Here is a 17,536-nt window from a genome sequence, read left to right on the forward strand (position 1 = left end):
CAGTTTGGTTGTTGGAAAGTCCGAACAATTCTTCACAATCCGCCTTTCTTTTCTCACCACAAAAAACAGTTTGTGCATGATTCAATAGCCCACCTCCCTGGCCCAAAACGTGTCGGGCGATATACAACCCCCGGTCCCCCCACCATCGGAACTTATTACGCCTATGGCCAATGTCAATTTATGACGTCATTCCCATTACGTCAGAATGGGACATCAACTCACGAAGGCCTGTTTTGAAGAAAAACCTTTGGTGACATCACATGCAGGCCACCTTACTGGCTTTTCTTAATTACGTAACACGTTAAATTACGTACCACCGACCATCACCAAACCAACAGGGCCGATTAATACTTCATGTGAAAGCCTTTTAACTGTCCACGGAATTTTTCTTCGGTTTCACAACAAAAAGACATGCAAGGTTAAACATAAACATGTCTCTCCAAAAGGCATATTTTAGGATCAGTACAATATTTAAAAATCTAGTCTACGTGCATTGGGATGCAAACACAGCCCAGGGGGCATTGAATTCGGTTGTCTCTAACGTGACGAGAAAACTAATTCTCAAATCGAAGTGAAGCTATAACGACCAATGATTCAAACTGCACATTCACTGATTTACTTTCACAATTTTTGGTAACATCTGTCGAATCTAAGGACGCTGTCAGGTGTCTGATAATCAATAAGCAAGATGGGCCACTTTATATAAATGAGCCTCCGCAAACCGATTGGGTCCTGACAAGTACTCTAGGCAGCAAAAAAGCTGAGTCCAACACTCCAATGACTCTCCAACATCTTCCCTGCATCAGCGTGGTGGCTCTACGTGTACCGCAAGGTATGTCAGTGACTGTAACATTGTTATTTGTCCCAATCATTCCTTTAGACAATTAAGCATTCACATTATGCTCTACCAACTGAAGCACTGTTTAAAACTTGCCAGTTAATTGAGGGTTTACATTAGGCGTAACTATTCGACAAACAATGTCTCATTTTCATCCCGAATTTTGTCAGGTTTAATTGCAGAATCCTATATCTGATTTACATCAGCATATTGTAAATTCATTTTGTTTCCAGTTATAAATTCTCAGTGCAAGGTTTAAATTGTTCTACTTTGAGGAATTTTCATGATTGCATCTCAGCCTTTCAGGCTACTATAGGAGGAAAACAAATAATTTTTAGTGTCTTGGTCATTAAGTTAAAACGTTTATAAGACAACATTGCCTTTGATCTTCCTGATTTCAAATTCCACTAATAAAACATACTTGAAACTGAATGCTTCTCTTCAATTGAATAAAAAGTAATCTTCGGAGTTTACTTAATATGAAAATCATGGTAAAACAAAAATATCCTTTTATTTTCTACCAATTATGCAATGTTATGATGAACGCATAAATCACGCGTGAAAATGGACACTGCCAATGCTAGGTGAGCAACTTTCTTACACGAAAATGAAAAACAAATTATACGGCGAAATTATTGGTTTTTAAGAATATTTCTGAAAATTTATTAAATACCCCCAGAGGTTTGTTACTGTTTTTGTTAGCTTTTAAAATCAAACAAAAATAAAACAACAAAGAGAAAACTAACTCAGCTTATGCCACAGCTTCAAATAATGTTTTACTCATCGGGATACGAGATTTAGGCATACTGGCTGTCCTATTATTAGTAGATTATGGGTACACCAGGCCCAACCCATTATTGGCCAACACCAGGCCCCCCGGACAACACCAGCCCCCTGGCCAACACCAGGCCTAACAAGTATGGGCAATACCACCTACTCAAAGCTACATGTACACGCGGGCGTCGATGAGGGGTATTTGGGGTGTCACGCCCCCATTGGTTATTTTTGTCGGCAAAATCATGGTATGTCGGCAAAATCAAAAAACCCCGAAGAACAGAGAAAGAAGGAAGGGGGAGAAAACGGAGGTACGTGTTGGGCTAGGGAACCAGACTACAGTACACTCGTTTTGCGTGACGGTCCGTTGGCAACGGCAGATTTCATGTGGCATCCCCCCTTCCCCATTCAAAATGGTCTAGCAACGCCCATGCATGTACATGAGCCACTCCATGGTTCGCACATAGATTGTCCGTTGCGATCACTTCCCACTGATCCTACATTCAGTTGGAAAAGTTATAGGCGCGGGACACTTTTGAGCGCTGTTTGAGATTTACTTCAAATGCTATGAAAATCACAGAACTCACACATGGATTGATCCTTTATAGTTTCCCATTGATGTTACATTCAGTCGGGAAAACATAGGTTCGTGACCATTTGAGCGCTATGCAAACCAATTCAATTTTCACACTGATTAGATATAAAACTTAAGTAATTTAACCACCCAAAATATGACAACAGGCTTACTGGCTGTCTCCATTGCTGGACAAACCAAACAGAGTCGAACAAAGTACAAATTAACCCGAAGAAATTCCTAATAAAAGACAAATTTAGTCTCATGCATGATACGAGCCAACACTTCATTGTAATCAAACTGAATTTGCTGTGTAGGAGGAGTTACGGGGGCAGAGGTTGGTGAAAATCGAATGCAGGAGTATTAAAATTAACATATGCACTCAGATGGCTGTGACAGGACCGTACAGCCAGCTGCACTCCAAGTGGCCCTACGTGCGCGCACCCCGGGGGAACCTGATTGATTATAAAGTTTTCCAGCGTAATTTGCATGCCTGTAACCTTTCACACTGTGCATAATTACCTTTATTAGGCCAATATCTGACCCGGCCTGTAATTCGCGCTCAGTGTGCAACACAAATGCGACAAAGTTCGATGACTGAAATAATTTTATCCCCCGGCCTGTTGACGAGCTGGTTACATAAACCGTCTGCGCATCGGGATAAAGAAGCTTCGCTGAGTATAACTCGCTTTACTTAGCAGAGTAAACGAAAATAAGTTTACACAGAGTTTCTTCAATTTTAGACTGATCTATACGTGCACGAGTTGTTAGTAAAATAACCGAAAGTCGAACTCTTCAAACAATCGCTAAGAACTGAACTGAGCAAGCACTTTGAGTATGGCGTGCGCCCTCTGCCTCCTACTATGACAAAGACCTAATACGTAGTTCGTGTCCATATTTTCCCATTGGTCCAAACATTCAGGACACAAGATGGCGAGATTTACTGTGATCCTGATGCTGTCTTTGCTGTTTCAGCTTGAAGTTGTTGAGTCGTGCGAAATCGTCCCTAATGGTAAGTTATTAGATTCTCACACACAAAAAAAAAGATTTTGTCTTTTCCAGTCGCACAAACCAAACGACAACCAAAATCAACTGCACACAGAGAATGAGGTACTAGCTATCGAAAAGCACAGCGTCACCTCCTCAAGACGCTACGCGACTGCATGACTGACTTTATGCAACGAACCTACACAACGCAACTGCACAACTATGTTGTTATTGTTCTTTTCTCATTTTCATCCATTCTTTGTGTTTTTATCGACAATAAAACTTAGTCTCTGTCAATTTGCATAAAACTTTTTTTTTCAAACGGGTCAAATAAGTGACAGATCGTGAGCACGGGGCAACGGGCTAGTTTTTCCTTTCTGTTCTCACAGCTTGAACATCATAAACAGTAAATGGTTCCTTTTTTTCTGTACACAAATTTAACTCGGTAACTGATTGGTCGGTATGCACACAGACTCTGCGGGTATTTACACAAGTGTTGCAAGCACAGGGGATGAAGCTGACAGAAAACATTAAAGGCGCCCTCTATGAGTACAAGGGCGAAGTACACAACGGCACACACGTTACGACGCGACGTTTGACAATGCAACGCGACTGGTGACGCAAAAGGACAAGAAGACAGCCCGACGCAACGGCCCGATGCAGGGGAACCGCCATGCCGTCGCGTTGTATGGTTGTGTCGCCCGTGGAAAAAGCGTCATTTTTTTTTAACTTTGGCATCAGAATGCTATTGTTTAGGCAGTTTCGGTTAGAAAGTTAGGACCAGACAGGATGATGTCCAATTCTGAAAAGGTCAGCTATCTAGTCTTCAAGAATCAACTGTGAATTCTCTGTGTACTTTTTTCATGCTGAAGTTGAGTGTACGGTAGGCGAGTCCTTGACGGAGCGCTTATTGGATACTCTGTCACACGCCTGCGTCACGTGCCTTTGCATCGAGTACAAGGAGGCTACTGCTGCCCAATGCTGTTCCAGGTGAGTGTAATGAATTGCGTTCAAACATGATATGCGATGTTGCCTCAACAAGCGCTGTGACCACCAGGCGCGATGCCATGGCGGCTATGACGAGTCCTGTCGCGCTGTGTCATCGTACCATAGGCAATGCACTTCCTGACGAAACCGTGAGGTCAGGTACATAGCCGTTGGCACACAAGACGATCCGTGGAGATCGTTCCTTTCCAGGTCACGATATCGTCAACGCACCGGAAACTATGGTCGGCATTCGCGATAGCTTTTCCGTGTATGGTGTGGGCCGTATAGTTGACAACAAAATCGGATCAGGGACATATTTTACGGCACATTATCCTTTACAATTTGTTACGACAGCTCGGCACTAAGGTGTAGTTCAAATCTTTTCCATATCAAAAATTTACAGATCGTAACTTAAACATGATTTTGTTGAAATAGATGTTAACCCCATTAATTATCATTTCAATGGTCCAGTTGCGATTAGGTAAAACGGGTGTGAAGTTTTTATTACACGTCTTGGGTACCAGAGTTTCCTGGATTTATTTAGCTCATTCTTGGGTCTATCGTTTAATAACCGTATCAACACCCTAAACCAAACCAAACCAAACCAAAAAATGTCTGTTTTGTTTGGTTTTGCTTGTTTGTTTGCTTTACAGTGCCCCGGTACCAACAGGCTACGACGGAGCGACGTGTGAAATTAAACTGGACGAAGAGGAGTGCATCTACGTAGTGAGGGAGATCGAACCACCGCACAAGCTGTGTGACTTCAAGGGATACGTGATGAAATAGGCAAATGGAGGGCGCTGTTGCGATGATTCATTTCCAGCACAATCTCCATCGTGTCCATAACCCGATTTATGAGCCCAGCTGCAGAAACTGATTGTTATGCAGTGAATTGAGCAGAAACAAAAATCCCAGTTCTGGCAGCCTTTGATTCCTCTTCCAAAAACGCCTTCAATAATGGCATTGTAAAATGCTGTATTTAAACAGAGGTGAGGGGAATACGAAAGAACATTTTCATTTAAATCATTAAATTCTATTTAAATAGGCCTACGAAATTCGCACTGATAACACATTCAATAACAAAATGACAGTATAGGCAATGATATGAATGATATATATTTTGCCTATACGGGTTCTACAGAAACTTATATTATCTGATATTTTGAGAAGCCCGCGTAAGGTGATGCTTAATTTCAACAGGACGACGAAAATTATAACGACATTCAAATTATATCAACACGTGACAGCCGAAATGGCAATAGTAACATGCTGCTATAAAGCAGTAGTGTGCGAACAATGCATTTCTTTTCAAATGACAACACACGACATTCGATTCATGGTTGTCTCTATTTCGTAGATTGACAAAATTATGAAGGCCTATGTTCTACTTAAAATATAGTATAGAAATCGTTCCCAATGTGTTGCGTAATTCCGGCACCTTGGGTAATTTAAAAAGGTTTCTCTTGTAATACGATCGTGCATTTTCCCTAGTATTTTGACACGTATGCTCTAATAGGTTATCGGAATTGAATAAAACAGATATAAACACGTATACGTGTAACTTGTATATTTGTAACCTTGGAAGCATTTCTCACGTAAATGGCTTATATGAGATAAAAATGTTATTACAAAATGGTCATTAATGTAAAGCAATAATACCGCGGGGAGGCAAGGATGGGTCCAGATTTTTTTCGGGGGGGGGGAATTTGAATTCTTTCTAGGTAACCTTTAATTGTAACATTTTTGTCAACGTTAAGTTTTTTCACAAGCTTTTCGGACAAAGTGAAATGAATCGCGCTAATTTTGCCCTCGATTTGCCACCACGGGGAATGAAGTAATGATTATGCCAAAGTTACGCCTCTGCCAGCCTGCCTGCAAGCCGGTAAGCCAGCCGGCTAGGCAAATAAGTAAACACGCATCTTAACGAGCACGCATTACACCAAAGCGTACATATTAGGTATGATGATGAGGTTGTAACCCACGTTATACAACTGTAAACAGTGTCTGGCGTGCAATCCAGTTGTCGTCTCCGACAAGATTACTAATTCCCCAAATCAATTTTTTTAGTGAACTATTAATGAATGAAATTGTAAATTTGCCGATTCGAATGTCGGAATTTTGTACCCTCTGTGGGAGAACACTGTCATGTTGCTACAAATCAATAAGAGAGATGAGCCACCTTATATAAATGAGCTCCCCGTTGGGTTGAGGCAGTGAGCAAAACAGCGAAACAACTGAGACGGACATTCAGCGGCGCTCCTCAACATCTCATCTTCGCCAACACAGTCAGACCACCGTAAGGTATGTCCGTGAGCACGTCCCCGTTGCCGAGAGCACGTCATGGCAGAAATACCATAACTCGCTGTGCACAAATCGACATGGAATTTCATTGGGTTACAGCAAATTCAGAACCAGTATAAAATTTCCGCGGTCACTAATTATACTCTCAGCAAGGATACTTCAGTTTTGTCAGGCTGAATGTTCTTAAGTTGCAACACCGGATATATCTCTTTAGCACTGTGTAATTCAACATTACAGTGTTCTTGTTTTGTGTTCAACAGTCTTGCGGTTTTTCAGATGTACACTGGTTTGGTTAAAAAGACATGGTTAAAACTGAACCGAGCTAGCACATTCAACTTTATCTTTATCTTTTGATTTATTCCACAGGTGTATTCAAGACACAAGATGGTGGCGTTTACACAAATCGTGACAGTCGCCTTATTCTTTTTAGTAGGAGCTGATGCATTGTGCGACATCGTTTCTGAAGGTAAGCCATAGAACGTAAAGAAAACGTGTCTTTTTTCAGCACTGGGTTGTCGTATACTAACACATTTTCCCTACTCTTTTTAAGACGCATCATAACAGCACGACGCGACGGTACGACGGCTTCGTGACGCGAGCCGTTGCTCCCTTTCCACTACATTATAGAGTACCGAAGTGAATACGTCATGCGCAGAATTAGTGTGTAAAAGGCATTAGCGCGAGAACCAGCGCGTGAACCAACACGCGCACGTACTCCATTCGTTTGCACTGCACTTTCTGGTTCACAGTGACGTCACACTTCGGTACTCTATATTTTGGGGCGTCGCGTCATATTGTGGCTCATTGCATGCATCGTACAATAATGTCTGTACCTAACCGTTTACCGTCGCGTCGGACCCTCGCTGATCGTCCTGATTCAGGTGGTGCGGTCCTGTTACTTCGTACTAAACTTCTCTCGGGCAACACATGTTTTTATGGCAAAAGTAATTCTAATTTTAAAAGACCTCTTAATCAATCTGGTAAAGTTCTGTTAATTGGGGTTGTTTTGCTTGGTTTTGTTTATCGGGAACTGCGTCGTACTTATTCTCAACATCGTTGCGCGCGATTTGATGCCAAATAGACAGGGCAGAACCGGGTCCACGACCAAGACAATTATTTTCACTAGAAGTAAAAGTTTGATATTTTCCGTAGGTCCGTGTTGATCCCGGTTTGATATACTTTATAACTCCCTCCTTGGCAGAATAATATAATCAAAGGACTTGCCTGTGGTGGGCATGAGGGATTTTTTTCCTTCATAAAATACGTAAGAAAGAAAGAACTGCAATGAAGGAATTATTTCTGAAAAGTTCTGGCTTTGTATTAACTTTTTTTTCCTTTTTCAATCTGGCTTCAGTTGCATTCAACCTCTAAGCCAACAATTTTAGCCTACCCTGCGAGATCAGAGATTTTTCTGATCGGGCCGAAAATGATTCGAAAGCTGTTATTCCATAATGCCTTCACACCTAAAATTCGTTAGATGTCTCATTCAGGTGAAAGTGGAAACGGGTAGAACTTTTTTATTTTGTGAGAGCGCACACTCGACGCACCGCTCGACACGACGATAGTCTGCTCACAGAAGCAGTGGAAAACTGGCGAAGGAACCACGCGACGGTACGAAGCAACCGAGCCGTCCTGCCGCCGTCGCGTCCCGTTGAAGAGATGACGCGGTGTTTCTCCTATTCGATATGCATTCTTACTGGGTTCGATTTACGCTCTTAAATTGTGAACATAAACGTCATAATAGATTGTCACCGTTTTCACGACAGGACACGCGTGTCAAATGTTTTATTTTTTTACCTAACTGGACCAGTCATTCGTGAAAAGGGTAACAAAATAAAACAGAGATTTAAGAAAGTATATACTCAACAAAAAGGGACTAAAACTTCAAAAAAGTTCAAAAAAGTAACGTGTGGAGAGATATCAGTTTCAAGTTTGACTGCCTTGGTAAGCTTTTTTGTATTACCGGTAATTCATATTATTCATTCGAGTGATGCTAAAGCATGGACCGGAAAGACATCATTTTTTCTGCAACGATGAAGTCTCTCAGAGGTTTTATCTGTGTTTATTTCACATAGACGTGGAGTGCATGGTTGGTGAGATGATTGAGAAGGATCTGCGTATACCCGCTCACGTGTCAACCACATGCATGAAGTGCATGTGCATCCAGTACAAACGAAGCACTGCGGTCCAGTGCTGCTCTATGTAAGAATAATTTATTGATCTGATACATACGGTGTTCTATTCAGGCCACATTACACTGGGCGATGGAAGTTGTTGCACTGCACGATGAGAGTTGCTGCACTGCGCGATGAGATTTGTTGCACTACGATGAGAGTTGTTTAACTACGCGATGAGAGTTGTTGCACTGCACGATGAGAGTTGTTGCACTACGCAATGAGAGTTGTTGCACTGCGCGATGAGAGTTGTTTCACTACGCGATGAGAGTGGCTGCACTGCGCAATGAGAGTTGTAGCACTGCGCGAAAAAAAATTGTCCTAGTGGTCATAATTTTTAATTTCCAGTAAAACGACGAGGCCATAATCGTTCCAGGCGTCACCTGAACAGCACTCTCACCGCGCAGTGAAATAACTCTAACCGCGCAACGAAACTACTCTCATCGCGCAGTACAACAACTTTCATCACGCAGTGCAACAACTCTAACCGCGCAGCGTAGTGTTGCCTGAATAGAACATCGTTACACGATGAACGTGGCGTGACGCGTTGTTGTATTTTGAGAACCTCAAAGCGGTGTTGGTCTGGTTCGTGAGCCTGCGATCTTGAGGAAACAGAGGAAAGCCATTCATTAGTAAATTCCGAGACGAATCCCAACTGATTCCGAAAAATGTAAGAAATCCTCCGAGTGAGTTGTTTAGTTAACATTCAACATAAATCGGTGAGATCCCACGATGATTGGATGCTTCCTCGTTAAAAATGGGTTGCGCTTATTACGCGTGTTCGCTTTCTTTTAAATAAAATCGGAACGTTTGCATCAGCAAACATCTGCTGATACATGTCGTCGCTAGGTGTTCTACAACTGATAGCAAGAGTAGATGGATTTGTTAAGTCAGGGAAACATGGAATTTAGAAAAATTCTGGAAATGACAGAATGAGCCAGTTCGTATTTCGAAAAGCCGAGAACTCTCAGGGACAAAGCGCACTCGAGTCAGGCTACGTACGACAGCTGTTAATTTCCAAATAGCCTTGTGCCGAGCATGTGCTTTTGGATTAGCAAACTGGCTCGTTCAGTAACGACTCCAACTTTTTTCTGTCTATATAGTGCTCTGAAGCCTACGGGGTACGACGAACTGAGGTGCGAGATGGTCTTGGACACGGAGAAGTGCATTTACACCGTGAGAAAGATCGACCGACCAAACGAGAGGTGTCGCTTCAGCGGATTTATTATGGAATAGGCTGCCTCCTCGGGCCGTGTGTCTAAGGCAGAGGTTGCTTGGAGGGCAGTTTGCAAACAAACAACCCAACAACCCAACAAACAAACAAACAAAAAGCATTCGCCTTATCATGATACTATTTCATTTTTACTGACCCTGACATTTAGACCGAATCATAGCTGATTATCAATAATGCCAGTGAGACACCGATTTTTGGTTAATATTAATTTTTTTTTACACAAATGAAGAAGCGTGCTGAAAATTGAGGGCGCTGTTGCTGTGATCCACTTCAACCACAAACCTGACATAGAAAGACGGGTCTGTATAAATGATTAAACAAAAAATGCACATTATTTGAGTACCCGGGTTAAGAGAGTTTGCCTTGAATGGCGCCCCATTTTTCTCGCGAATACGGAACTTCGTATAAACGGTAACAAAACGGGTGCCAAAAGAGCTGTAATTAAAATGGCAATATGTGCAGGGGACAATAAAGAGTTTCAAAAGTCTTTACCAGGACCCTTTAACATTATTGAGTTTGGGAATTATTTTCAACAAGGTATGAAGATGAAAGATTACGCTGTGTTCAACCGTGTTGCTCTACGAGCTTGAGGGTGTAAAGCGTTGCGGGCGCATTATTTTCGGATCACACGGTCAAGATTTTTTCGGGGGGGGGAGGCAAACTTGCTTGCGGGTAAACATTTGAAATTTTGTTTTTATTAATGTCTTTCTGTGATGAAACCAAGTATTCCTCAAAAGTACCCTAGGAACTGTAGCTCAAAAGCCTGAAGAGACCTGTAGCGAGGAGACAATGAGAAGAAGTCACAGTTTTAGTGGTGGGAGGAAAACCCCAGAAGAATATTTAGGGTAAAACCCACAAAATCAGGTAGGGACTGAAAACCCTATCAATTTGTGTACCGGGCCGGGAATCAAACCCAGGACCACAAAGGTGAAAGACGAGGAAAGAACAATTCGCAAGCCTGACCCCTTCAGGACTTCTGAGGGGCTAAACTATATTTAGAGGCCTTTTTACAAGCTCTTTGAGGGATCGGAAATAAAATCACCTTTCTTTCATTATTTGTTGAAAAAAATAACTAGAGGACTCTTGTTTGGGGGGTCACAGCCTTCGTCGCCCCCACCCCCGTCCGCCAGGCCTAAAAGGAAAACGACACCGCAATTTCTTTCTTTGATTTTCGTTTCACTGTAATGAATGTGGGTGTACCTGACCACGTTTCTGAAATTTCTCTAAAATGTCCTTCATGGCCATACATAAGGTCCCTCGCTCATAATCAAAAGTTCACTCCAGAGGCCGGGAAAATAGACAGTTTGCATTGGAAAGGATACTTACCTTTCTGCCACTTCGAAATGACCACTTGGTCACAAGCACAAATCCCCAGGCGCAATAGTGTGTTCCAGCTCCTCGAAAGAGTACACTTACGCTTACTAGCACGTCATACTCCCGACATTCAGTGTTCGAGAGAATACTCGCGTCGGGGGAAATCAAAGGCACCTTTCCATAATATTATGCCCGTCAAAAACTCTTCAGCGCCAAGCGTTGCGTGTCCGTCAAAATCGCTCCCAGGGCAATTTTGACGGCCGAATGCAACGCATACTTGTGTTATGTGAATGGATCGATTTTGTGTCCGTGAAAGTGAAATGCACCGTGTACGCAACGCACAAATAAGCCGCCTTAACACGCTTGGACGCAGCCAGTGTTAATATCACCTTACATGTTACCATTCTGATCTGGAATATGAATACTTTAGGACTGGCGCCACTTCAGCACGAACTTCCAATTAAAACACTAAATGCAATTTCATGATTAAACAGGGACGTAAAATCAGGATAATGTATGACAAACACAATGGTAAATTAGTGCATCAAACGTTAATAAATACAATATAATGTCAAGAGCTGATATTGTCTGCTACACACTTTGTTGTTTTTCTGTGTAGGTCGACAAAAAAGCTGAAGCATTTTACTCAAGGTAGCCCTGGCATATTCCTCGCTGTTCCTGCATATTAATAACGGCCAAAGTTTGAACAACCGAACAAGCAAGCAAACAATCGAGCAAAGTTATTCCTCGATCCAAAGCAAGCAAGCTATAGCAAGCATCATCACAACCTGCAGTCTCTATCAAATGGTAAATACATAAGCCCGACATGCTTTACAAATGCAGCCTGCTTTACGTTACAAAAATTGCAAACAATGATTTGAGGGGATAACTTATTCTTCAATCAATTTGTAGTAAACGATTAATGACGGAAACCGTGCATCTATTGATTCGAGTGTCAGCAATTCTGTATCCTTAGCGGAGTGCCACTGCCAAGTTACTGCTGATCAATACGCCAGATGAGCCACTTCATATAAATTAGTTCCAGATTATATGTTGTCACTGCACTCTAAGCATCGCAACAACTGCGGTGATCATTCCCAGGACTCTTTCAACATTTTTATCTCCATCAACACAGCTGGTCAGCTAAAAGGTATGTTTGTGAGTGCGTCATTATAAGATGTTGAAATTACATTAAAAACAAATTTTGTTTTTTACTTTACCAACAATACCATGTATTTAAGCTCATAAAGTACAACTATTATTATGTGTTCCGTATGTCAACAGAAAAAGGACCCCAATAAAAAATCAAATTATAAGCAGGATTAATAATAACAGGAAATTTTTTTTTAAATATCTTACACATTTTCTGCACCTGGCACCTTTTTTTCACCTGGTATTTTTGTGCATTGGTTGCAGATAAATCGGGTATCACTTCGTGAACATCAAAGACAGCGCACAGACAATTGAGCGTGTATACTTTATCTGTACATCAGCAGCTGGCCACGTATCTGTAGATAATACTTTTTCATGTGCATTATATTTGTCGATATTCAGCAGGAAAGATGGGCAACTTTACTCCTGTCTTGGGGCTGGGTTTGCTGTTCTTGGTAGGAATTGATGCATCGTGCGAAATCATCCCTGACGGTAAGCCACTGAGTGCACGAGATGAAACTGAAACTCGTGCTGTTCGCACTAAGGCAAACCAAACGGTAGTGAATGTTTGGCAGGTTACAGAGCCGCGCGCATTTTGACCCATCAGCAGATCCTGAGATAAGGGGCAGAAAAAATCCGTGTGGTAGGAAAATTCGTTTTTGTATTTGCAGAGGAACTTTGTTGTTAGCTTTGGCTCTCGCTAAACAGTGAGTGAAGAAAATGCTTCGAATGCCAAAAATCTAGGGTTCGAATCCTGGATGGAATTTTTTCCCCTGGGAAAATACCAGTTATGAGAGGTTATTTATTATCACTAAATTTAATCTTTGTTGCCGAAATTTAAAACATTAAAGAGGTTGTTTAATTGAAGGGAAATATACTCACTTTAAAGGGTGTTATCGACGTGAGATTATGAACTTATGCTATGACTAGCTTATCAACGTGACACATGCCTTTGACCCGTAATATCTGGAATTCTTAGGTTTTTCCTTTGTTTCTTTCCTTTTGTAACAAAGCCTTAGTAACAACAAAGTAACGTTTCTGGTCCCTGCAACTTTGTTATAACGAAAGTTGACTGTATTACATAATGTAGTAATATATTACTGCCATGTTTACATAGTGGCATTTATTATACATAAAGCCTCGCTTGTTGACGGTTGTTGGAAGACACCATTCCTTTGCCTACGACACAAGCGCAGTTTTACCAATCAGTTGGCAAAACTATGGCTAGCTGTGAGTTAGAATCAAAAGAACGATTCACAAATTTTAAAATCTTTTGTAAATATACATGTATATAATTATGTTAAATCACTAAGTAATGAGTACTGCCACGAACTACTAACAGAAAATGTGTTTCGTGTAAACACCGATGAAACAAAATGTTCATTTTGAGGCAAAAGTTGTTGCCTACCAATGGAGAACTCTCTGCAAACTAAGGGCGTCTTTAACGGCATTTTATGTAGGCCAGTGTATTCAAAGGAAAGGTATGTAGTCGGAGTGGATACGCAAGCGGTGAGCTGAACACAGATTCTCGGGAGCGTGAATCCACACCTCCGACACTTGTTGCATGTTTATTTTCAGTTATGAAAATCTCAAAATTGACACACAGAGAGAGACCTTAATACGTAATTATGAGGACTCCCCCACAGACTTATATCTTTCGAGTTCAAAATAACCCCAAAAAGTAGTTACCACGCACCCAAATTTATCTGTAGTCCAGCAATACAAGACAACGTGTATATTGTTAGTCTGTTTGTTTTTATTATAAGTGGAGTGCATGGTAGGTGGGTCCATCAAGGAGAATCTACCTAATCGTGTTTCAACCACGTGCACGAAGTGTATTTGCATCGAGTACAAACAAGCCACTGCTGTCCAGTGCTGTTCCATGTAAGAATTATTCATCGAGCTATAAAATTAGGCGTCAAGCGCCCAACTGTACTGTAAGACTGGTTCCCAGACTTCACACCTTTAGCAAAATTGGGAGGCCAGGTGTCCTTCAGTGCCCAGTGACCCATCTTTATGGAAATTCTGTCTGTTCCCAAGAAATATTCGAAAGCGATTTGATCGATAAATGCGAATATCGTCGGTATTTTGAAAAGACATGGTGTTTGGGGTCAAACGGTTTGTACTGAACCAAGGGCAGGTGGGGGGGATGAGGGCGATGCCTCCCCGCGAAAAAGAAACCCAATGAGGATTTTGAATCAATCAGAGTGAAGATATTGAGGGCTGAAATGGAGGTTGGTTTGTGGAGCCATTTTGTTCAGGAAATTCTTTCTGAGCTTAATCGTGACTGGTACAGTCAAGCCATGCAAAAGTGCACTGTTCCCTTGGATCTGAATCCGGCCTTGCACTGAACAACAAATCCACTGTCTTGGAACTCATGCGTCTTCAGTTTCTGGATAGACCCTGCATCATATATTAATAGTAAACACGACTGCTAACTGACCTGCAGTCAAGGTTGTCAGAAACACTACGCCAGCCTAACTTTTCAATGTTTAGACAGTTTAAACTTGAATCTTTGCAAGAATTCAAAAGGCGCATTAATGTTCATACGCTGACGAAGCACTACTCATTGTTATATTCACAAAGAATCAGTGACAAAATTGAAGACAACTTTACGACATGATGATTCTAATATCGACAATATCAAATCACGTATTTCAGAGCACTGATTTGATATTATATATACTGATTTGACAATATAATATCAAATCAGAGCACTGATTTGATATTATATTCTTGTCGATATTCTGATCACGGTGCTACGCAGCCCTTCCATATTTCTATGATGATTCTAAGCTATTTTAAGGGATGAATGGGAATGATGTGATAATTTTCCCCTCCTTTTCCTCTCCCCAACAGTGCTCTGGTACCAACGGGCTACGATAAACTCAGATGTGAGGTCAAGCTGAACGACAGGAAGTGCATCTACACCGTCAGGGAGATCGAACCACCGCACAAGCCGTGTCGCTTTTCTGGCTACATCATGTAGCCCGACACTTCGAGCCGGATGTGTGTCGAATGGTTGCTCGGTGGGCGGTGTAAAAACTTTAAACCAGATCTTCTTAAGTAATAAAAAATGGTTTTCTATCACAGAGACCCCAGTGGACTGCCTGGTAAAACAATGCAAATTATTACGACTTAATCTTTGGCGGGCTAATCAGCTTCAAGGAAAGTGCATACGATCCTTTCTTTCTTTAAGATTCCGTTTACAAGAAAATTCCTATTATATAAAATATCCCCTAATATAAATTCGTGTGAAGAAAGAAAAATGTTAATTAGAAAATGATTTCCCGTCCCTTCTCCCTGCTTCTTTCCCTAGGTTAAACTCGCTGTCCCCGATTTCTCACTGAAATGCGTAATCTTTAATTCCTCCATCAATAATTTCGAGAAATCATATTAATATCAAACCTTCTTTAATTGATTCAAACAGGGGGGAAATAGTGAGTTTACATGCTAACCGCTTTGCTGTTGGCTGGCCAAAACGTACACCTGACATGCAATGCAAGGACATTGATTTTTTCCCCGGTGTTTTTGCCGTCTGGAGAAACAACAGATGGGGTAACTATATGTGAAGTAGCCGTGCATGGTGGCGACGGGGACGCACGCCCACGCTCCATCTCTACTCCGCCATGTTAGAGTTAGGACCGAAAATATAGATTAGTGTATGTACTTATTTGAACTTACATGTAGATCGGAAGGATCCGACCACCCACCTGTAAAGCTTTCCAGAACTTGGAAGTTGGAAACAATAAAGTATATTACAATCTGGTGTGGTGTTCCAAGAATTCCTTATTTTCGTGTTAGTGGTGGAGGAATACGTACATGTGATATGTCGCCGGCGTCTCACTCAAGATATCTCCAATAAAACCTCTGCTCAACCCCTTTGATATCGACCCTTACGACACCCTCATTGTAGGCCCCAATGTGATCGCGAATAGGCCACCAGATCAGATAGATCACCACGTGAGCGAGCAGCCTTTTGGAGCTCCTCTCATGAAAAACAGAGCCTTAAAACAGAACGCGTGTTCTAGAGGCCCCAATGAACGCTAGTAATGGCATGGGTCGGCCATATTGAAAGTGAGGTTAACTCTTCATTTCTTTAAAGTTGAGAGTAGAAAAGAAAGCAATGAAATGAAATTTCCACTTGAATGAGGTCTGTATAAAGTGTTTTTTAGGGGGAAATACTCGTTTCTTTGCGAATTGCTTAACTAGCGGAGCTATAGTTGATAAATGAAATCGAACATGTTCAGTCTGGTCTTTCTTATCTACAGAAGAAAAGAAATAAAGAAAGATAATGCTTTGGTGTATCTTTGGTCCAAGACAAAGAATTTCCCACCTACCAAAGTGAGGAGGAGTGCACAATAAACAAACCTCGTCCCCATAGTATTAGATGCAACAATGTGGCAACACAGCCCTAAGAACTACCACTTGAGGGCGCTATGTACTTTTTACAAAAATTAACACCTTACGGCCCAAGATGCGGCCCGACCGCAAAGAAAAAGCCTCCATCCCCCAATGGCATTGTTATCAGCCGGCTGATAACTTCACAGTACGTTTCCTATATATTACTGGGTTTAGTGGAATCCCAAGAGATCCTCGTTAGCGAAGAGGCGTGTCCAGATATAGAGTCTGCAGCAATTTATTTTGTACTCATTATAATGTTGCGCACATTTCTGCATGCAATGTGTTCAGAAGGTCTCGCCATCAACCGATCAATGACACTCAGACACATTTTCTGCCCCAGTATACACAAACACATCAAAACAGAACAGACCCATCTGCATCTCATAAATAAAGTACAGCTCGATATGGGGTAAGAGTTCCACATACGGACATCACTCATTTTCCCTTGCGGTGGTTTATAAAAAGCCATCAGAAAATGGTAACATTTATGTTTTAAATAGTCAAATTTAGCAGGGAAGAAATTTGCACATTTACTTTAAAAAATTCAGACTAGTCTCATGAAGTTTGTCCACAGGGTATCAAGTGTTGTTCGGATAAGGAATTCTTTCCAGATATGGTTATAACATTTAACTTTTCGTGGAGACCTTTAAAACAAAAAGGTTAAAGTAAATTACCTGAAAATGGCACCATCATGTTTCCAGTTCCTGTGGGAGCACGATACTTGTCTTCATTGGTTTCACACTGATTAGCAATGGACATTTCCTGCAAGCCAGATAGAAAAGAGGGTTTGCACGGCT

General features: G+C 41.5%; 1 protein-coding gene across 5 annotated transcripts; it reads left to right on the forward strand.

Moving 5' to 3' along the window:
* The first annotated feature begins 742 nt into the window (after window positions 1–742).
* On the forward strand, window positions 743–16,104 carry LOC110979694 (beta-microseminoprotein-like). Of its 5 annotated transcripts, XM_087139402.1 has the most exons (8): window positions 6,380–6,461; window positions 6,828–6,927; window positions 8,537–8,663; window positions 9,739–11,990; window positions 12,223–12,333; window positions 12,738–12,827; window positions 14,102–14,219; window positions 15,195–16,104. In XM_087139402.1, the coding sequence occupies exons 5-8, from the start codon at window positions 12,234–12,236 to the stop codon at window positions 15,322–15,324; spliced, it is 438 nt and encodes a 145-aa protein (XP_086995528.1). In that variant the 5' UTR covers window positions 6,380–6,461; window positions 6,828–6,927; window positions 8,537–8,663; window positions 9,739–11,990; window positions 12,223–12,233; the 3' UTR covers window positions 15,325–16,104. The 5 variants fall into 5 exon arrangements, with proteins under 5 accessions (XP_022091408.2, XP_086995528.1, XP_086995527.1 ...); XM_022235716.2 differs by lacking the exons at window positions 12,223–12,333; window positions 12,738–12,827; window positions 14,102–14,219; window positions 15,195–16,104 and adding exons at window positions 743–832; window positions 3,109–3,198; window positions 4,046–4,163 and having other exon boundaries at window positions 4,814–6,461; window positions 9,739–11,765; XM_087139401.1 differs by having other exon boundaries at window positions 9,739–12,333.
* Window positions 16,105–17,536: the final 1,432 nt, after the last annotated feature.

Source organism: Acanthaster planci, linkage group LG07 (genome assembly GCF_054643075.1).
Source record: "Acanthaster planci isolate LZ-2023a linkage group LG07, COTS_SCS, whole genome shotgun sequence".
Lineage (NCBI taxonomy): Eukaryota > Metazoa > Echinodermata > Asteroidea > Valvatida > Acanthasteridae > Acanthaster > Acanthaster planci.